Here is a 22,592-nt window from a genome sequence, read left to right as displayed (position 1 = left end):
CAGAGCTGAGAGCAAAATAAAGCTCAGTGCTGTGGGACATGTGGGAAAGTTAAGTCCATAATAGGGCAAGCAGTCATTGGAAATGGGTCTAGCTCCCAACGAACACTAATACGACACAACCTGACATTATTTATAGACAAAAATAAAAAGAGTCGCACACAGAATAACACAAACACAGGAAAAAAGGGGAAAAATCCAGTCTGGTCAATAAATAAATGCCAGATGCTTTCTAGTGGAAGACTGGAGCCAAATACACTGAGAGCCCAGCACAGTCCTGAGATAATGCTGGCAAAGCAGCCTGTAAACACTGAGACAATAGACACTCTCATGCACAAACAGACTATTATGTATAGAGTGGGCCGTGTGTAAAAACTCAGTTGCAGTTTTCATCCTCGATCGTCACATACGGTCTAAAAAAAAAAAAAACCTTTTTGAAGCAAAAATCTATAAATAAAGAGTTTAATCCAAACCACCTGACGTCTTAGTCATTTCTAACTCTCAAACCAACCTTTAAAGAGGAGCTACAGCTTTAGGCACAACTGCATGTGACCTTTTCTCGTCGCCTGCAGCACCTGTTCTTCTCCTTTAAGGCCACTTCTGCTGTTATGGATTACTGTTAGATCAGTGAATACTCCCCTTCTCCTCTTCATCTCTGTCCCTTCTTCTGCCTCATCTACACCTCATATCCTTTACTGCTTCTGTACTGCAGTACCGGGAGACAGACCTGTCTCTTCAAATTACACTGAAAATGATGTGATCATTCACAGCAATAAATCTCTGGTGACATCTGCCAAAAAAAAAAAAAAAAACTTGTCATGTGGAAAACTGCATCTGACCACAGAGCTGTTGTCATTCCTCAGCAGGATTATCAACAGCTAATGCAGACATATTGTTTGAGACACATTTGAGCTGGGATTACAGTGGAAATAGAAAAAAAAGTTGGATTAGTTTGGATCTAATTTCTGCTTTGTATTTAACTGAAATAATGTGTGACAACATACGACTACAGCAGCTACAGACTGGACTGGATCTGCTGTCCTTTAAGACTTGATATTGATAAATGGACTTTTTTTGTTGCATCGTTTTAAGGTGGCTTTTTGTTTCCAACCTTGGACCACCATTCTGACATTATTTTAAACAACTAATAGTGGTTTTTAGGTGTCTCAGTCAAATTCTTCTCACAACACACCCACATACTGTACTTAAAACACACTCATCTTCCATAGTCCATCTACTAATAATACCATCCTAGAGTTCCACTCATTTACTGATGCCTCCGTCACCTTTATTTTCTAATCAAGTCTCTCTCTCTCTCTCTCTCTCGCTCACTGACTTGGTGAATTTATGAGTACCAGTGTTTATGTGTATGCATGTGTTTGACAGTGTTCACAGCATGTCAGCAGTGCATGCTGGGAAGGTGTACCTCTGCATCCACCCTCTGTGACTGACGACTCCCGTGCTTATTGGACTCTGTTGCTGTGGCAGCATCTCATTATGTAAATGACGTGTCCCTGATGAGCAGGAGACAGGAGCAGTCGTGATGTTCGCTGCTTCAGACTGTGTAAAAATGGCTTCAGGGACCAGTAAAGGACCACTGCTATATTTAGCATCCTACCTCCGTTTCTGTCCCCCGGTTCCTTCACACACACTCAACTCCAGCTCACATGTACTGCTTGCCTTATTTTCCACACAGAAAGTGCAGAAATGTCAGTTTATATAATGGACCGCTGATGAATTACCCCCATGGACTTTCTGTTGATCATCTTCAGAAATATTTTTCCCCTCCATCCTCCGTTCACTCATCACTGCTGAGTAAATGAACTTCCTCAGAGGAGTGGTGCTAATAGCTATTGGACATGTATCATCTTTCATGTAGCAGCTAAGTGCTTCAGTCACTCCAAACATTCACCGTGGCCCAGAGACAGGACTGTATACATTATATAGGATCAAATGTGCCTTTAAAATAGACAATAGTCTTTCATCCGTCCCTGAAGACGTCACTAATTGTGTCCACGCTTATCAAAGACACAGTCCACACTCACATTCTGTCTGTGTTGACCCCACTTCTTCTTGACTGCGATGTTAGCCTTCACACTGGAGACTGCGTGGCTCTATATCTCCACTTTAATGTAACTGCTGTTTTCAGCCAGTGACCCGGGGATCAATGGGGTCGATAGTTTGAACCTCAGGAGTCCACAGCAGCTTGGGTCACTCAAGGTCTTAATTAATCAGCAATGACTCAAATTGTTTCGTCTCACAGGAGACTCTAACTGCAGACACCTGTGAGTCAACACACACAGCAGCCGTAACCAGGTCAGCAGTAGCAGCAGGAGGAACACTTTAAGAAAGAATTCATGTTATAAAACCTGGTTATTTACAGGTCACAGTGGTTAGTGCTCTAACTCTTACAGCATGAGAACTGCTGTTTCACTGCTTCAGTCGCTGGTCTTTCTGTACAGTCACCCACACACACACACACACACACACACACCTATAACAGTCCAGGTACTAGTTCTCTGTGTGTGTGTGTGTGTGTGTGTGTAGGAATTGCTGCTCATTTTTGCAGACATTTTTTTTTTAATGTGCCCAACTCACTCTTCTGCATCTCCTGTACCACCACAGCTGGACGAGACCCATATGGTCTGCAGCAGCGCAGCCTCATCGTAACACTCAGACCTCAGTTCTCTAACTCTAACTCTATCGATTTGATTTGATTATTTATGTGATCGTCTAATCTTTATACATTTTGTAATCAGTGCCACTGTGACCAAAAACACGTTAATCTTCACTCTGTCCGTCATCCTCGAGGCTGCTTCAATAACTCAAGGTTTGGTGAAGCAAGCCTGGGCCTCCGTAGTAACCTTGAGCTCCTATAATTGCTTCTGTGACCTCCTGGTGCCACTAAAGCCTACAATAGCTCCCTCCAGAGTTGGTACAACGTCTTCTGTAGCACCGGCTTTTGTTCATACACTCACGAAAGACTGAAAAATTTAACATCAAGACTAAAGAATTTGTCTCCTGACTCCTGAAATAGCTGTTGGTTACTGTGTATAGATTGTGATTATTCTGAGAACGGCGAAGACGACGTCAGTGATATTTCAGATCCTGCAGAACTGACTGCACACAGTGTGAAAGTGAGCTCAGGATAGTGTGAAGGCTTCGCAGACAAATGAGTCAGTGCTGCCACATGCTCCGCTGAGCAGATGAGCTCTTCCCTTCATCTCAGATGAGCTTAAAGCATTTGATCTATGTGACGCCCATTAGCACGGGGAGCCAGAATGTCACACACCTGGCAGACGTATATCCATGATGAAGTGATTCTGTTTGCCATTTGTTGACTCCCTCAGAGGATGCAGAAAAAAAAGGGAAGTGAAAGGCTACGTTGGCAGTTTAAAGTGTGATATAAAGTGTGAAGAGAGATATACTGTAGAAGGAGCAGAGAGCAGAAGATGTGCTCAGCTGCAGTTTCATGGCCTTGTCATCTGTGCAAATTTCAGCTGATAATAATTCTCTGGAAAAATTCTCACATTATCCACGTCCTTGTCTTATTAAAGCCGTGCATCAAGAAGAGCGGGGACTAACCTTCACTTGGCTTCTATAGGCACCTACACTTATAGGAAACGGTTCCACATATGCAGCTGATCCTGCATGCTTTAAAATATGCATTGAAAAAAAAAAGAATGAACCCGGAGCTCAGTATTTTACTGTTCCAGCTCAGTGGAGGAACCTCATTAATTGTTATTAGGTATTATGATCTATTATCATCAGATAGAATTAACTACAGTCACACAGTGTGAGCTTCTGATAATAACAAAAAAAGCAGTAATCCAAAATCCACATGTTGCACTTCATATTCCATGCCATCATTTTGATAAAAGAATGTTTGAGGAATTATAATTATTGGTATCTGATAGACAATGATTAATACTACCCCTCAGTAAATGACACACTAATGTGCAAATTCAAGCCCGACCAATTTCTGGTTGGGCTTGAATTGAAACATAATTTAAATGGTAATTTTTGTATTATTTCATTTTTGAAAATGCCCAAACATTAGAGGTGACAAAACTATGAAAACACTGTGACCCACAGACTCCTGAGCTGTTCCACCATGAATGGCTGCAGCGTGGCAGTAAATACAACAGAACATGCAGCAGTGTGTGCACTCAAAGATATGACCTTCCTTATTTTACAGCTGACTGGCCATACGATGATTTAACACTGGCTAAACAAACCAGAGTGAGGACGGTGGTGCCTTCACTGTCCCAAGAAAACGGATAAACTGCTGGTAAAAACGTACAGGTAAAAATCCATAAAGCCAGAGATGAATTTGTTCACATACAGGTGGCGCCACCTTAAATTAAACTGTATGTTAGCTGTGCTGTTTGCAGTTTGCGACCGGCCGTGTGTGTGTGTGTGTGTGTGTGTGTGTGTCAGCACCAGTGACGAACTGTGATCAGGTGAATCATTTCTTACATCATCTTCTTCCTCTATATTTAACCTTCACAGGTGAAAATGTTAAGGTGTTCTTATCACTGCCGTCACTTCACTCTGAGAGTGTGGTGACTGTTGTTCCTGCTGTTGCTGTGACCCTGTTGCTGCTCAGAGCAACTACTTTCATCCCCTACTGCTGATATGCAAATATTAGTCAAATAAGTCAAATGTTCATTTGAATGAAGACAGTGGGAGAGGGTGGATGTGGATGTGGACGTGACACTAAACTTGTCTGGTAATTTGAAGCTGGCTTTGAGAGAGCAACTTAACCCTTAATGTCACTGTTGAAAATTAAATATTCATTTCATTGTTAGTTATTGGCTTGGATTGTTTTAAATTGGAAACATTACTTTAAAGTTAAAATCCTTTTTTTTATCTTTGATGTTTTCTTTAAAACAAATGACACTAGACAGCTGCCTGCAGTACATCAGAGCCAACAGTAGGGGAGTGGCCAAAGTCCCTTTGTACAGTAATCAACCTCACACTCTACTGTGGCCTGATATCACCAGCTTTACATGGTTACTGAAGAGCAGAACATGTTGGGTTTTTAAAGATAAATAAAGAAGTTTAATCATGTAAAACGACACGGCGCGGTTGGACAACTACATCAGCCACACTGGACATTTGTGCTGGGGAACAGTAGAAACCATATAACCTGAGGGAGACTATTTACAGAGAAAAACAGTGAAAATAGTGAGGAAAAAAATGACCATGTCAATTAGGTTAAGTTTAGATTTATACAGGTTTGAATGAAGCTCCATCTGATTTTACTTCTTTTTTGAAAAGTGAGAAAAACTCGATTTCTGTTCCCTGGATTTCTACTAAGTAATTCTCTTCTGGAAATGTCACTTGCTAAAGTAATTAAACAACTATTTCTCAATTTGTCTCATGACTTTCCACACTGGTATATCAGTGACACGTCTTGGTTGCGGCTTTAAGCAGCAGCAGACAAACATGTTTTAATGAGAAGCTCGGTGACAGCTCTGAACGCCTTCACCTGCACAGACAGACAGACAGCTGAGCGGATTAGCAGCAGTGAGCTGACTAATGCACCACAGATGCAGGTATTTAGAGATGACGGGCAGATCATTCCTGACTGTGATGATGTCAGAACGAGCCTGGTTCCAGTTCATTGTAAAAAATAAGAACAAAAAGAACAAAAAGACAAACAGCAAATACAAAGAGTTTTCCTGGACCTGCAGTATATTCCACCACTAATTGGTATTGAATGGAAACTAAACACTTTGGAACAGCCGACTTCAACACTGTGGCTGGCAGACTTAAAAAAAACAACACTTTATTCTCAGTGAAACTAATCCAAATAAATACAATAAATCACAGTGGAAGAGGACGTGAAAGTCAAAATATGTCAATAAATCCTGTTCTCACAGAGTAACTGAGGACAAATTCACAAGATCAACCATCAACAACCATCAACGACCAGATATGATGCAATGGTTTTTGTCTAGGACTCATGGTCCAGTTGAATAAACAACTTCCTCAATAGCAGATCTCCAGATCTTTCCAAACCTTGCACACACCAGTGCCTGTGAAACCCAACACTGTACAGCAGCAGGAGCCAGTGAACGCAGCCTCACACGTGTCAGTGAACAGCCGGTCACACTTCAAAAAACCTGATGTAAAGACTCAGCACCGACATCTCTCTGCTATTTCAACTTTTCTCACTCGAAGCTGTAAGAGCGACAGGACAGGACGGCCCCAGAGCGCTATCACATGATCCTCCTCTCGCTGCACTTGACTCAAAGAGCCTCTTCAGAGAGTCGGCTCTGGATGGAGACAGATTATCATGAAAGTGTAGACGGCTTCTTAGTTTGTAGATGAGATCAGAGCAGGTGTCAGTGCGTTGAAGAAGACAGAGCTGCTCGCATCGTGATTAATGAAGCAGCTTCAAACAGCTCTCGGGTTATCTATTGATTTCCGTGGTTGACCCGGCGCTGAATTAATTGTGCTGCAAATGTGCACGACTAACGCAGTGCCTTACAATCAGAATTATAATTTAGGGCCCGACATGAATTCAACGTCTGACATTCACGACCCAAACGGGAGACGGAATCTGTCAATGTGCAGCGCTGAGATGAAGCCTGGGGGAGTGATGGGAGTGAGGGGAGAAAGGGGAGTGAGGGGAGTGAGGGGAGTGATGGGAGTGAGGGGAGTGAGGGGAGTGAGGGGACTGAGGGGAGTGAAGATCAGGATGGGCAGAACGTGAGCTAAACAGATTTCTGTATCTAAACCTAAACATGTTGGTGTGAATAAACTGAAGATTTCAAATTAGATACTGTAATATGGATTACATTACCATGTGTGCACGTCAATAATATCAAATGAATGACAGTGTTGCCGTCAGCCATTTGTAAAGTAAACATGTTGAAAATCTAATTAATGAGGATCATCTCTGAGAAAAACAATTTTCTTTTCTCTTTTTTTTTTTACTGAATTCCAGTAATTTAATTTCCAATTTCCTGTGGTTAAAGGTCCGTTGATCATATGTGCAGCTTTTTATCAGCATTTCCTGGGTAGATAAGGAGAGAGAAACGGGCAGAGAAAAGCAGGGCACTCAGGAGCTCCTGCAGGCAAATAGAAAAAATAAACTGTGAGATGGCAGGTGGCTCTGTTTTTAATGGACCGTTTCCCTGAAATAATTTTGGGATAGCTGGCTGCCAGCGTTGGCAGACGCAGTCATTGCTGCCGTCCCTCCACACAGTTCTCTGCTCCTGTGCCATTTTAGTCTCTGAGGGAGGGCAGCTGGCACAACGTGACCCTCTTTTTTTAGGGAGGCAGTAGTAGAGCAGCAGTTTTTGGCTCTCAGGAGAAAGAATACGCCTTGGTGAGCTCTCTTCACTAAATCTTTTCTGTTTACTCCAGAGTTTTGGAGAAGATGCTGCCCTGGAGCTCCAATGAGTCAACCATTCACACACGCACAGATTTCCAGAGGGAGTTACTATAGGAGGAAGAGCTGCCTTGGTGTTTAATCTCAAAATCAATTGTTTGGAGCATCTATTGTCGGCAGAAATGCTGCGCTGGTAGTTTCAATCGGTTGGAGCTATTTGAGGAAGCTGTTATTGTCTATGTCCATATTCATCTGTCATTCAGCAACCACAAAAACACCTTCATCACAGCCACAGATACACAGGCCTTAAATCACTGCTTTTACACAGAACTCAGATGGATAAAAACCCGATATCCTGAACCTAACCTGAAGTCTTTTAATCTGTGACTATACAGGAGCAAATATGACATTAGAGCTGAGCCTGGAGTGACATCCACTGATATACTGGCCTAACCTCAGGATCAAGACATGACTTTTTGGCAGTACACTTCACATCTGTGGGTTTTTCTGTTACCTTTTCCATCAGATGATAAACAGGTGACAAACACCGATCATTTAACACAGAAATATAAACAGCTCCGTCCAGCCATGGCTCCATGACCCAATCTTCATTTTGAACACCATCATTATCTCCAAACAATCCATCTTGGCATCTTGGTTGTAAGAACACACAAAGAAAGTCAGAGGCTCTGAAGTCGGAGCCGCGTCATCGCTCACAGCAGTTCTGCCAAAATAAGACAGTTTTGTGTATTGATCTGTAGTGAGTAACTTCAACAGAGCTGTAACCGGACAACACGGAGATCCTGTTGGACTGTAAACACACGGTGAGGCTACCATGGGCACGCTGCCATGTTTTTATTGCATTACACGCAGGAAAATCTTGTTTGTACACACCAGTATCTCTAGACATCTAGAAGGAACACAGACAAAGGAGCTGAAACAGCTGGAAACTGAGTCACTGATGTAATGTGTATAGTAGTGTTATTTATAATTACTGCCACGTGGTTCATCGATTGGTCCATACACTCTACCTACTCCTCTATTCGTCCTTAGAATTGACCACACCAATGGAGACAAAGGGGCAGTAATGTGTGTGCCGGTGCGTAAAGTGTCGTGCACATCGCTGGTGATGGAGCGGCTACATTCACCACCATGTTTCTCAGGCAACCCAGCCTCCGCTCTGTCTCCATGGCAATGGCTCTGCAGTTTACTTCCTTTATACTGACAGGTAAAAGGTCCAGATTTCTGCGCCATCGGGTCATGAGCTCCAGCTACGGGACCGGTACACGGCTCTGCGCCCCGTGGTTTGAACCGATGTGTGGCGCCAGTGACAAACACAAAGGGATATTTTCAACGGGATTCCAGTCACACGACCTCCCAGTGTCCTCACACAGCGTCACAACTCGGGAGAAAATAGTAAGAAATATGCAATCAGTGCCATCGCAGCCTACACGGTTCTGCAGCCACTCGACTGTTAGTCAAAGCCAGAAAAAGCAACAACGTGCAGCATACACGGTGCACAGGCCTACAGCAGCAAGTGCTCTGGTCTCAGCAGCCGTATCCACATGCGCCGTGCTGGGGGTGGCTCGTGGCTCAGCCTCCACTGGCCGCCGCTGTCTCCAGCAGACCATGGAGGCTGAGTGGAGCACCATGCAGGGGATGGATGGGTGCGCGGCCGCGTTCGAAACCTGTGATTCTGGCAGGAGGGTAGAGCAAAAGGCAAACAAAAGGCACGCGTCTTACCCTTGGAAGCATCCTTGTCTTCTTTAGGCTTCGCCACTTTTCCGCTCATAGATCCCAGTTTGGATGTGTAATTCCTGATTGAGAGGAGAATGGAAATCCCTTGAACTGCTGAAAGCCCTCAGTCAAATCCGTGCCTGTGGTCCCAGGTGCTGAGATAAGGGCTCTGTGGGTCGACAAGGAGACAAATGGTCATTATAAGGTTGCATTTCTTTACCTTTCATAAGACAATTCCAACGAGTGGTGTGGAAGCGGGGGCTTCTCTCAATAGAGCTGGAGCTGCTGGAGCTGCTGGGCAGCGGTGTGAACTAGTCACACACACGACAAAAACACACAGTGTATCAAGTGATGGGATAAAGACCATATATAAATAAAGACCAACCAGCAGCCTCAGTGTGTGTGTGTGTGTGCTCTCACCTTATCTCCTCCACGTTTTTTGCTACATCAATACACATTGATGAAAGACGTCGCTCCCCCCATGAATCCCCGTTATCTTACATACAAAAATCCCGACCTATCATCTAACAGGGGGTTTTAAAAACAAAGGTCCGAAAAGCTGCAGTCAGTGTATTCGAATTATTTAATCAAAGACGACGTAAACATAAACACGTAAATAAATGGAGGTTTAAAAACACGGACACGTTCTATCTACAAGCAAACCCCGGGAGAAATGCCATCTAGAGCAGCACCAGGTCTGAGTCTCTTCCCACTGAGGAGCTGTGCTGCTCTGAAGCACAGCAGCCACGATCAACAGGAGAGAGGGGGGGGGGGGGGGGGGGGGAGAGAGATTCACACCATTTGTTGTGTGACTTCATCACGACCACGAGTGAAAAACCAGCCTCATTGTCCACAACAGAGTCGAACGTCATCATCTCTCTGACATCATCTCTACGGCACAGTTCTGTGGAGCACAGACGCTCGTGACAATGTTTTATTTAAGTCCATCCTCCGTGTGAGGGTCACTGTTTTATCTTTGTCTAACACTGAACTGTGTGGAGTTTTATTTTTGCAACCCTTAAAACCAACACCTTACGAATAGATATTACATTTATGATCTGCTTTCGGTCAAAGACAAAGCAGCAAACTGTGACCTGGTGCAAAGGATTCTTTTTTGAAAACCATCAGTGGAGAAGGGAAGAGTATATAGACAAATGTTGTTGTTTTATTCAATAAAAAAATAAAAGATTTTTCTTAATTCCTTTTAAAGCTTTGTGTCTTACCATTGTTATTCTCTCTGAAAGTTGTGTCATAAAAGAACTTAAGTTTGTAAAAAAAAATCTTCATGGTGGAAGTATTCATTCACTTAAGTATTCACCGAAGAAAAAACAGATGATGAAAATGTTGGAAAATTAGTCAATATTAGTGAGTATTGTTTTTGTTTTCACTAATAAACATTTTGTTATTTTATTATATTTCACATCTATTTGATTTCTTTGACTTTTTTTCACTGTGCATGGGTTTTTGTATAATCTTTGCCACGAAGAACATTTAGAGCCTAAACCTACAGACAGAACGACTGTGATTGTGTCTCAGTGTATCTGAACCTTACTGTGGAACTACAGTATGTTGTTCTGACAAAGGCAGTGTTGGTGTATTTTTGGATTTTGAAGTAATGTGAGGTTCTTACCTTCAAAGCCAGTTACTGGGTCTGCATCTTCATCCTTTTTTGGACTCAAATGATCCAATTCAAAAAATTCCAACTGCTTCCTTTGGAGATTTTGACGTAAAGTAATAAATATGAATTTTATCCCAGATCATTCACTGGTCCCGGTGTGGTTGAATCCTGGTCTGCAGACTGTGTGTCCGGTCTGCTGGTCTTACAGGTCAGTGAGCTGTCAGCGGCTGCAGAAGAGAAAGATCTGTTGGTTCAGGGTTACAGGATCTATATGGTTACTATTTTTAGAAGAAACCAGAGCCTTCAAACTTCCCTCACATGCTCCAATCTTCTTGAGCAGTTTAAGGCACCAAGTGCTCTGTTTTAAAGAGTGGCTCCGCAGGAAATGTCAAAACATTCACCCTTTTTTTTATCTGAAATCACGTGGTGTTTACTCCTGCCAAGGTGACCACTCAATCTAGAAATATTCCCAATAGATGTTTCCACTTCTTTACAGTTTTTCAGCTTCCTGAAATCATTTGAATTCAACTGTCCTCTTATATCCTGAGAACAGCTGTCAGGCTTCCCTGCAGGTTTGAACCAAACAGACTTTGAATGACTAGGCCTTGACCATTTACAGACAAGTAGGTGGAGAATATTAGACTTAGAAAAGTTGTGGTGTGTGTTTGGCTCATAAGTCCAAAACACACACACACAAAAGCCACTCACCTGTGTGTATGCAGTAACTCCTGTGTGGCTTCTGTCCTGGAGTTCCATGTAGGCCTCACATGGTGTGGGCAGGTAGAGATCATGTGACCCACAGAGTTAAACTTTCTTCCTGATTTCACAAACATTTGTTAGATAGAGGAGTGTGGCCCATAGGCTACACTGTTATAGGCTACACTGTTGTTGTTGTTGTTGTTGTTGTTGTTGTTGTTGTTGTTGTTGTTAGACTGTAGCCATACACTGACCATGAACTCTGAAGTAGATTTAAACTTCTTCCTGTTTGCTTTAGGCACCGCCCCTTTTGAACCCATGTGACTGGTCATGTGACTAGAAGCCTGACTTTGCTATGTGATAATGGCTGAGTTTAAGAAGAAGATCTGGTTAATGCCTTGACTAGGACAGATGGAGCTGCCCAGCACCAGACATGGTTCTGTTGGACAAACTGGTGTTGACACTGGCATGTTAGTGTGAAATGGAGGTTTTTATTTTAGTGTCTGTTCTACCTAGAAACCTAAAGCTCAGTGTTGGTCTACTATAGGAGTACTATAGTACTATATCATCCAATTCTATAATACTGGAGGTCAATCTTATAATACTGTACTTTATTTTCTGTTAAGGATTTGTGCCAAAAACCTCCATCATAAAAACCCATTCTCATGTCAAACATCAGACTTTACAGACCTGAGTGACTCTTTCTAATCCCTCTCTATTTGAACTGATTATCATTTTGTATTTTTTTTCGTCAGAACACTCTGCTTGGTCGCACAAAGTTTTATTAAGGTTTAATGAAATATTCATTCAAATGTTCCGCGGTGAGGCAGGTAATGATTTCATACTCATTCACCGACGTTCACAAAAAACATAATAACTCTCTGATGAAAAAAAGAAAAAACACTTTATTTGATGTTTTGAACACCGTTAGAGGAGTACATGCACATTGTCTCCCAAACTACTGCTACAGATTATTAATCACATCAATAATACACCATATGTTGTGCAACAAAGTAATAAAACTATAAGGACATTAAGATCATATTTCTGTTAGTTCAGCAGCTCTTGGCACAGGATTGGTTCAGGTGTTTCTGTTATGGCACAGCATGGACTGCTAACCAAAACACCATTAATAATGCAATGGTATGGATGCCTGGGTGGAAGTCTATCTATGGAGACTTCAATAAAGGAAATTGAAATGCTGGATTACTAATGGATTACTAACGCAGATACTTTCTGAGACTATTTCTCAGTTGTGTCTTCATTATTCACCTCCAAATACTGTTCTCCCCTTGCTTATATTTACATAGAACCAATCAGCTGCAGCAGCTGGAGGCCAGTTCTGTGGACAACGGTGTGAATTCATCACGGTGGTCAGATGAAAATCAATTTCCAATCTATGCACAACAGCCACTCGTCTCATCCGTCCACAGAGTGATTTACACTGAACGCCCACGTCCATGTAATGACAACAGCAACACTGGAGCAGGGCTGCTGATATGTGACTGTGCTGGACTGAAAATCACACGGACTAATATTTGTAGCGGAGCCACTCTGGGCTCACAGAGGAATCTGTGGCCAAATCATTCACTGAGACAAGCAGCGAGGGGTTGGAGGGTGATTAATGTAGCACTGTTGTGCCGGAGAGTATCGCTGTCTGCCTCGGCCTGTAGTGGTGAGCCCGACTCCAGCTCTGTGTGTGGCTGATAAGGCAATCAGAGCGCTCCTGTAACAGGGACCGTGACGATGGCCGATACGAGCCGGAGGTCGAGGGGCGTTGGTACAATTTGTCTGTGTCTGCTGTGATATGGATGAAATTTATCACAAATAATCATCTGGTTCACACAGAGATGATCCCATAAATCAATGGGACCACGACTTTGACCAGTCTCATGGTAAAGTTTCCAAGTGGTTGTAGTAAATGTTAACACCATTAGGGCGACAGGTCTCTGTATAGAAGTGAAATAACACTGACCCAGGAACAGTGTTAGAGGCTTAACCTTCGCCCAAAGACTCAGGTCTGTCCTGGTGGAGTTTTAACAAACAGGTCGAAGGTTGAAATCCATTTGAAATTAAAGAACGTTCTGTGTCAGGGAGTTAGAAGATGAATCAACTGTCAATCTTTACATTAATGTACAAAATAAATAGATAATGCTGCCGAGAAACTATGGATTTACTGCAACGAAAAAGTCAATAAAAATACAACGGTTGATTCAGTGACAGAAGCAAAAAAACTCTTGTTCAAAAACCAAAGTGTGGAGAACACTGTAGAGTTGGCAGTGAGAGGACACAGCTGTGTCTCCTCCTGGCTCCTGGAAATCCGAGACTGCTTCCAATCACATCACTCCCCTCAGCTGCCTCCACTACATATGCTAATGGTTTCCTGAGACTCCACAGCAGATTGTCAGCAAACAACAGCATCGACTACTTGGCTTTGTTTTCATGAGAGTATTTTTTTCCTGTTCATTTCCAAAGATAACTCACCAAATCCTTCCTGGCAGACTCGACTGAACTGAACCTGCTGCCTTTTTATGACTTTGAAACCAAGCCATTATTTTTCTGTTAAAATAAAAATACATTTTCTCCACCTCATGTCTCTTTTTTTTTGTCAAATATGGAGCAGGCCTCCTCTCAGCCCAGCTCTGTGTTGTTGTTTTTCAGTGTCGTATTTGTCAATGGTTTCAAACATAAAAGTGATGGATTCTTTCAGACAATACTGATTGGACTGTCGTACCTGCTCATTTATCTTCAAGCGTCAGGGAGTCGAAGCCCACTGACCTTAGAGGTCAGGACGGGGTCAGAGAATAATTTCAAAACGAGTGCGGTCTGGGTCAAAGGTTTAGGCACACGGTCATAATTCTGTCACATCAAACCTTTACATAACGGACATTTTTGCTCTGCAGATTACAGGAGTTTTTTTAATATCTGTAATGACAGCGAGCCAGGATGTAAAGTCTGGTCTGGGAATAAACGAGCTGTGAGAAACTGGAGCCTAGTTTTTCATCGTTGGTGAACGAAGGTCTGTGAGCTGCCAGTGCTGTCTTATCTACATCAGTGTCTCAGCTCTCTTTGTTCCATGAAACTCACAACAGCTCTGTTTTCTGGGTCACTAACGATGAAGTCAGGCCAACTCACATACATCTCCTCTTGCAGCAGCAGCAGTAGATTATTTCCTTCTAATTTGGATTCATTTATCTTTCGTGTTTACATTTGGAAAAAGGGGCTGAGAAACAAAAAACAGACAAAATGAATGCTTTTGGAGCTGTGATCTAATTAGACGTTACTGGGTCACTGTTCCATTTTCTGTTTACCTACTTTAATAACGGTGGATTTCATATCAGAGTCAGGAAGTATTGTTTTGCTGGGTTTTATTCAGTTATTTTCTTCCACTTCCACATATCATATTCAGGGTCACAGGAGTCATTCCCAGCAGTCACCAGGTGAGGGCAGGTTTGCACACCGTGGACAATTCACAGGTCTGTGGCAGGACCACGTGTGGACACATTGAAGAACAGTAATCGAACTATTGCTCCTTTATTTAAGTCAGTGTTGTACTTTTTCATTACAACAGTACATACACTTCATACACTGCACTACCATCACCATTTAAATGGTGGAAATAAGATTTTGCTGGTAAAAATGATAATAATGTTTATTTTTTCTTAAAGGTGAATAAAGTCATTATTTTTCTCTAATGACAAAAATGATCTTTTGTCCTTAATGTGACCAAAAAGCTAAAGTTCTGTGAACAATATCCCAGTTGTGGGCTTTAACTTGCCCCACCATCTGTCGTCTGACATGATGTTTGCCCCACAGCAGCAGTACAATCATTGTTAAATGATCTTTTCTTTACACTGGCTGAATTTCAGCTGAAAGGCCTCCAACAGTCTGGGCTGTGACTGTAGCGTTGGTTGGCCTGTGAATCCAAACACTGCCTCCGCATTCAGAAAATATCAAGTCATTTTCTAAATGTCAGGGACCATGGCTGGATACAGTGAGAAACACCAGGCTTTAAATGACAGAAATGTTCATTAACCAAGCGATTAATGTCAATGCCTTTGATGGGAGGAGGGGCTCTGAGTGGTCTTTAGATTCCACAGCCTTCAGCTGTTATTACTGGAACAAGCCCCCTGCTGTCAGGGTTTGGAAAACAGACAAACTATTTAAAAGAAGACCAAACAGGAGCTCAGTTTCTCTGTGGATATAAAACTTTGTGGAAACGTCAGCTCTACTTGAGCTGCAACTCTGATTCACATTGGCAGAAAAAAATGAATAAAGTTTTACCACAACAAAAAACACAGACAGCATGTCTGAAAATGACACCATGTCCCTGGTGGACAGCTGAGGTCTGGGCTGCTTCGTCTCCCTCTCAGCTCAGCACAAGCTGAAGAGGAAAATCAATAGCATTGAACAAGCATCAGAGTTGGTATTATTTGTGAGTCTTTGACTCCATTCCTCACTGCAGCGACTAATCCAATCAGAGCCGACACAGACTCCCCAGCTACAGGAAGCCATGGGTGAAGACGAGATGCAGACGTCAGAAGGAGCTTCATAAATCAATGAGCAGTCAGAGACACTTTTACGTCCGTCCGTTCACAAATTCACATTAACATTATCAAGTCATCAGCAGTGTATCACCAGAAGAAATGACTGTTGACATTTCCGTCTCCACCAAGGAGACTACACTGAGTCTAACCCACGGAGATACAGAGTCTGTTGGTGAAGACGTTTGGCAGATTCCCCAGAAAATCTATCAGTGAAGTAAAAAAAAAAAAGAAAAAAAGAAAGTTCCACCATAGACCACCTCAGCAGAATTATACATGGAAGAATAATGAGTGCAGTACAGCAGAATATTTTTGGGTTTTGCTGAAATTCCTGCAGTGGATTTTGCTGCATGAAATATGATGTTATTTAAAACCACCAAAAAAGAAAAAAACGCCAGTGTATTTGCCTGGGTTTGTCGTACATACTTAACTCTGATATCCATCCTGGCTTTAAACGATGCAGAGGCTTCTTTGTTGAGTAGAGAGTATTAATTACTCAAGTATGAATTATTCAGTCTCGGAATCGGTCAATAAAGTATAAATGCCTCCGGTCAATAGTTGCCAACACTTGAGAAGAGTTTGGACTCCCTCTGGGGGGATTTTAGAGCCACTCACGGGCTGCAACTTCTGTGCTCAACCACAAAACGACACCAGAGGTAATTCCTTCCCTGGCAGGCTGAATTAGGAGGAGCTTCACATCAGCTCCAGCCACTGCAGCATCATCTCAGAGTATTGATCCGAGACACTAAATAATGAAAATGAATGAGGAGATCAGATTCAAGGAAATAAAATGAAGTTTGCAAACAGAATATTGAAAATATCCTCACTTACCGAGGTCTACAGAGTGGCACTGGGGATCTTTAGGTAGGATGGACATTTAATTCACCAAAGAAAAAACACAGTGTCAGATTTAGCAACTCGAATATTTGTTTTCTTTTTTAATTAAGGATCATATATAGCAGATATGTTTTCTGTACAATTAGATTGAGCTAATTTAATATTTTACTATACTATATATATATATATAACACACGCATAAGACATTGAGTCAAACAATATAGTAAAACTATAAAACTTTTACTTCTAGGCTCTTGTTATGACGTGAATAACGGTTAAGGTGTTTGGCTGCCATCCAGTGGTATAATTCCAAAAGTGCATTTTGTAGCTACTTTATTTTTTATCACATAAACAAATTTCACTTGAACTCACTATGGAAATTTAAAATAGTTGAACTGTAACTGTGTTTGAATTGTAACTGACCGGACCAATAAGTATAGAACAGTAATCTCGACATACTGAGAACATGTAACATAACAACATGTTGAATGTTGAAGAATGTAGAATCTGAGATTTCCTCAAATCTATTTATTTAGTGGTGATTCACTTGTTTTCGTCACTCCTACTGTTCCGCTTCTTCAGACAGATGGGTTTTTCCCCCCTGAATAAACAAACTGTGTTCAAACAGTAAAGTTTGTACTTTGGAGTTAGCAGGTGTAGAGCCATCACTGCACTTTGAAAATGAAGCTAGTGTCTTTGAGTTTGTTGCTGTGCAGCTTCCATTTGGCTTCTCCAGGTATTTGAACTTTACTTTTTGAATAATCTCTTTCTTTAACCACAGATTAAGATCTCAGGTGTAGTTACAGCCTGTGCCACAGGGGGAGAGAGTGTAGCGTTTGTTGACGTTAAACTGAAGACTAAACAGAACAGAATGAGTCTAAATAAATGATTGGAATTGGATCTTAATTTTGTTTCCCTCCTCATGTTGCAGCTCCGGGCCCAGTGTTCCTCTCCGGCCGGGCGGCTGTCAGTCTGCTGAGGAGACAGAAACGTCACAACACGGGAGTGTTCGAAGAGCTCCTGCAGGGAAACCTGGAGAGAGAGTGTGTGGAGGAGGTTTGTGACCTTGAAGAGGCCAGAGAGACATTTGAGGACGATGAGCAGACGGTATGTGTTGGTTATAGGTGGATATGATGTCACCGAAGTTGGTTTATAAATATATTTACCTTTTATTCCCTGTTTTTATTGTTGTAGATGGAGTTCTGGGCTGGATATATCGGCATGGATACATTCTTCTTCTTCTTCTTCTTCTTATTATTATTATTATTATTATTATTTCATAAGCCAAACATGTTAGAAATGCAGTCTGTGAGCTGAACATCTGTGTGTGGACCTCCACAGATGGAAACCAGTGTAAGCCCAACCCCTGTCTGAACCAAGGCTCCTGTAAAGACAACCTGGGCTCCTTCACCTGCACCTGTCTCCACGGCTTCACTGGCATCAAATGTGAGATTGGTAAGTTCCTCTCCTCCGGCTGGATGTAAAATGGAATTACCCACGTCTGCTACATGATAAATGACAAATCTGTTGAGTGTATAAGATCAGCCAGACAAGGGACACTGACTAATTAAATCAGTGCCCTGTGTCCAGCTCTACTGTGGTTTTAGGTTCTGAAATCTGATTGGTCCTTTCAGAAACTGGATTTACCAGAATCCCACCCATACACTGAACAATCACTTCCAGCTCGTCCCTCTAACAGGGGAAGCCAAAGTGGTCGACTGTACAGTGACACACTAGATACCTTTCAAACCTGAAGCCCTCTAGTGGCTGAAAGCAGTACTGTCACTGCACCACTCCAGCCACCACTCAATCGCACAGACAGACTTTATATTATGGTTTTTGATTTGACAGACATTTTTTAACTCAGCAGACGTAAGCCATAAAGCATTATCTGCATAATTTATATATATGTACGTACCTGTCCTGGTCAGCCTTAGCAAAGAGGTGTGACGTGAACAACGGCGACTGTATGCACTTCTGTGAGACCATGGGGAACTCTGGAGCTGCATGTTCCTGCGCCACAGGATACAAGCTGCTGGACGACGGGAGCTGTAAACCAGAAGGTACTGCATCAGGTTTTTTTTTCTCTTCAAACTCTGTGCTAAACATTACAATAATAAAGTCTCATTCACTTAGAACGTGTCTTGTGTTACCAGGTGAATTTCCGGGTGGCAGCTGACAGAAGTGAGTGAAGGATTCAGGAGGTCTATGTTCAACAATGACAGCACAGGAGCTAACACGTCACTGAGCAACTTCACCTCCAGCACATCTCCTCCCTCCTCCACTCCTCCCGTCAACACCACTGCATCTGCTACGACCACAGCCCCTCCTGACCCAAGCCCGTCTCTGAACGACCTGTGGTCCTATAATGACACGGAGGAGACCATGGAGAAACCATTTCATCGCATCGTAGGGGGTGAGGCGGTGACAAGTGGGGAGATCCCATGGCAGGTAGAGTGTATGGAAATTGAAGCAGTGAATCGTGTCGAGGCCTCGTTACAAACAGGAACCTGAGCTGGAGTTGTTATTCACAGCTGCTCTTCTTCAGGTGGCCTTGATATTACGGTCCAGTGGTGAGTTGTTCTGTGGAGGCTCCATCCTCAGCCAGAGCTGGGTCATCACTGCTGCTCACTGTCTGGTGGAGATAGAGGAAGAGTTCATCGTCAGAATAGGTAAGAACAGGACTCACTGATTTCTTCTTCTGTGTTATAGAGAGTTTAGTGCCTCAGGATGGTAGAGTGGTTGATGTTGTTATCGACGGCAAGATGGTCATCGGTTCAATTCCTGGATGCTTTGTAACTGACAAACTTGTGTGTAATTAGTTTGGTGGGGGGGGGGGTGATTAGGTTAAATGGCCATATACTGTATATTTATATGGACATGGACCCCTCTCCTACTGTAGTTGAATAATGTAGCTCTGTATAGTTTATAAATATATAACGATGTATCCATAATTTAGATATCTATAGGTTATTATTCGTCCCACTAATATTCAAATAAGAATTTCATCAAAGATTCATGGAGTCAGTGTTTCAGATTCTTTTCCTCTCCATTTACTAACTAGTAACATGTAGATTCCCACTCTCCGCTGCAGGGGTTGAGAAGAGCGCAGGTGGAATTTTCCAATTTAAGGTTGAGTTTGCTGTTACAACACAAAGGCATAAATGTTGAGAGGAAAAAAGCCTGTAAATAAAAAGGATTATTCTGTAAAATTGTAACATTTTATTCAGTTTTATTTTGTCAGTAATGTGCCAGTATTGAACGTCTCTTCTTGCAGGTGAATACAACATCCTCATCCAAGAAGACACAGAGCAGGATTTTGAAGTGTTGGAGAAACACGTTAACCCACTCTACGACGCTGATGAAAGTTTGTACAACCACGACATCGCCCTGCTGCACCTCAAAACCCCCATCACGTTCTCCACCACTGTTCGTCCCATCTGCATCGGACCGCAGGCTTTTACTGAGGCCCTCATTACCACGTCCTCCCCGGCTACAGTCAGCGGCTGGGGTCGGATGCGCTACATGGGCGCTACGTCGAACACGCTGCAGAAGGTGGAGATCCCGGTGGTAGACCGGACAGACTGTACACACAGCAGCAGCACCAAGATCAGCCACTCCATGTTCTGTGCTGGATACAATAACGTGGCCAAAGACGCCTGTCAGGGGGACAGCGGTGGTCCGCATGCAAACCGCATCCATGACACGTGGTTCCTGACGGGCATTGTGAGCTGGGGGGAAGAGTGTGCAAAGGATGGCAAATATGGTGTGTACACACGGGTGTCTCTTTACTACAACTGGATAAACCAGGTCACGGGATTAGATAAGACAGGGTTGTAGCGCACGTAGAAGATCCTGAAATGGTGTTTAGATAAAGTATGACTGTATATTTTCTATTTTGGTATGCAACTCTACTTTGTTCATATTCATTTAATCATTTATATGAGTTCATGTTTATAAATCTGAAACTTAAATGTAAAACAATTATAAATTAAAATAATATGCAATATCTCTAAATCTAAATCAAAACTGCAAGTTACAAAATAAGTGGCGCTTTGGCCCAGAGGCAATGTCTCTGTCATTGGTGGAACCCCAGGGTTCACCTCCTGGGCAAGTTCGAATCCCGGTTAGGTGGACTCACCACCCGCAGGAAGGTTTGGTACGGTGCAGTGTGATTTGGGTGGCGACTGCTGCCCCCGCGACCCGGTAACGGATAAGCAGATGAAAATGGATGGATGGATGGATGGAAGTTACAAAATAATATCAATAGAATAAGAGAACAACGGAAGTTACAAAATAATATCAATAGAATTATGTAAGAGAACAACACCCCCCTCTGCTGGTAGAAAAACGAAACGGCGGGGAAAAGGGGACAATTAACCAGGACCTTACTGAACAGCAGCCCTTCAGTTTAGACAAACATGTAGATTTCCTTTTTAAAAATATTTTATTGACTAAAACAAAAATAATAATTATTGCAATAAACACCTCGTTTTTATTGGATCACTTCATACAGCAGTCAAGCTGAACCAAAGATCCCAGTTTTAAACAGCCTATTGTTAAGACACCATGCATTTTAACGCCAAGCTCGAGCAAAATCGTTTTCTTTCTTTTCCAACCTGGAACTGTGCAAAACCTGCAGCATTCGTATTAACGTCCAAGAAAATCTGAACTTTCCCAACAGCCAAATCAAAACAAAAGCATGCTTTTTCTGGAGTCGGGCAGCACTTTTGTAAATGTATGGAAACACTGACTTCACCATATGAAGGAATCACATGACAGAGAAATAAATAAATGAACACGTCGGAAAAGTGGGAGAGGAAGCTGCCCCTGCTGCTACTCTCCTCACTCATTTCCATATCAAACACAGCTTATCAAAAGCAGCCATCCAACGGGGGCCGTGATTCGATGTGGCAAATTTATATAAGTCTGCAATCAATATTTAATTAAGTGTTAACGCAGCGGCTGTGAATCACGTTGGCTCCGTGATCCCTTTTACTGTGGAAACCCAAGATTAATGGAGCTGTAACGGTGTTGAGGAAACAATCTGACTTAGTGATGAAGGTGGAATCACAGAGCACCATCATCATCATCATCTCTCTTTCTTTCTATCTCTCACTGTTTCTCTTAATCTGACTCCCCCTCTTCCTCTCCGTGCTCTGACCGACACTCAAATCCAGAAAGATCCCATTGGGAATGATGCGGTTTGGTTCACGGCAGCGTAGCCAGGAATGCTTTACACTTGCTTTTCATCATATCCTCCTGTGTCCTACATTACCATCACTGACATGTCTGTGTGCAGGGGGGGGGGCTGCCCCCCCCCTTTAACACATGATTCAAGAGCAAACAGGGGAAGTGACATCATGAACCACATCGTAGCACGTAGTAATAATACAGTAGGAGGCGTGAAGCAGCGACCGAAACAAAACCAGGAAGTTGGTACACTCTCTAAAAATAAAAATTTGTACTTTGGTAATAAAGTTAAATATTAATCCATCAGTAAAAAGTTGACACACATTTGTTCCCATCATGTAAACACACTTTCCCAAGAACCACGTGGCCTGTGGCTTTGTAAACATCAGGTCTGTGTGTTCACCTGTCCGGCCTGCAGTCCAGGTTCCTCTGCTACTGAAAGGTTCGAGTGCATTATGAAGAGGGGGAATCAAACTAGAGTCTTCTGTTATTTGATCACGTGGTAGTCTACAGTTCCCATATTATATATCCCATATAAGTATTAAAGAAGGGGTTTGACCTCTGGGTCTGTCACAGCTTTTCAGTGTGTTGCAGGTCATTTCCAAATTAATTTTCTGTTTAAAGG

The 22,592-nt window shown here is 42.5% G+C and overlaps 2 protein-coding genes across 4 annotated transcripts in view; one reads left to right on the top strand and one right to left on the bottom strand.

Moving 5' to 3' along the window:
• fgf13a (fibroblast growth factor 13a) overlaps positions 1 to 11,563 on the bottom strand; it is a 60,236-nt gene extending 48,673 nt beyond the window's left edge. For 2 of the 3 annotated variants that reach the window (XM_008326766.3, XM_025063232.1), the window contains exons 1-3: positions 11,406 to 11,563; positions 10,710 to 10,924; positions 9,086 to 9,248 (exon numbers count right to left, since the gene is read on the bottom strand). In XM_008326766.3, the coding sequence (XP_008324988.1) occupies positions 9,086 to 9,134 (49 nt within the window). In that variant the 5' untranslated portion in view covers positions 9,135 to 9,248; positions 10,710 to 10,924; positions 11,406 to 11,563. Of the gene's footprint in view, positions 1 to 9,085; positions 9,249 to 9,499; positions 9,807 to 10,709; positions 10,925 to 11,405 lie in introns of those variants that run through there. The other variant, XM_008326765.2, reaches the window with a different exon arrangement.
• A 5,796-nt stretch (positions 11,564 to 17,359) lies between these two features.
• f9a (coagulation factor IXa) lies at positions 17,360 to 20,791 on the top strand. Its single transcript, XM_008326764.3, is given in 9 exon segments — positions 17,360 to 17,510; positions 17,706 to 17,881; positions 17,969 to 17,993; positions 18,116 to 18,229; positions 18,706 to 18,837; positions 18,931 to 18,947; positions 18,950 to 19,225; positions 19,323 to 19,446; positions 20,052 to 20,791. Coding segments are annotated over 9 exon segments (1,482 nt in total). The 5' UTR covers positions 17,360 to 17,455; the 3' UTR covers positions 20,615 to 20,791.
• Positions 20,792 to 22,592: the final 1,801 nt, after the last annotated feature.

The sequence above is a fragment of the Cynoglossus semilaevis genome, chromosome 15 (assembly GCF_000523025.1).
Source record: "Cynoglossus semilaevis isolate Cse_v1.0 chromosome 15, Cse_v1.0, whole genome shotgun sequence".
Lineage (NCBI taxonomy): Eukaryota > Metazoa > Chordata > Actinopteri > Pleuronectiformes > Cynoglossidae > Cynoglossus > Cynoglossus semilaevis.
This window is presented reverse-complemented; position numbering and strand designations above follow the sequence as displayed.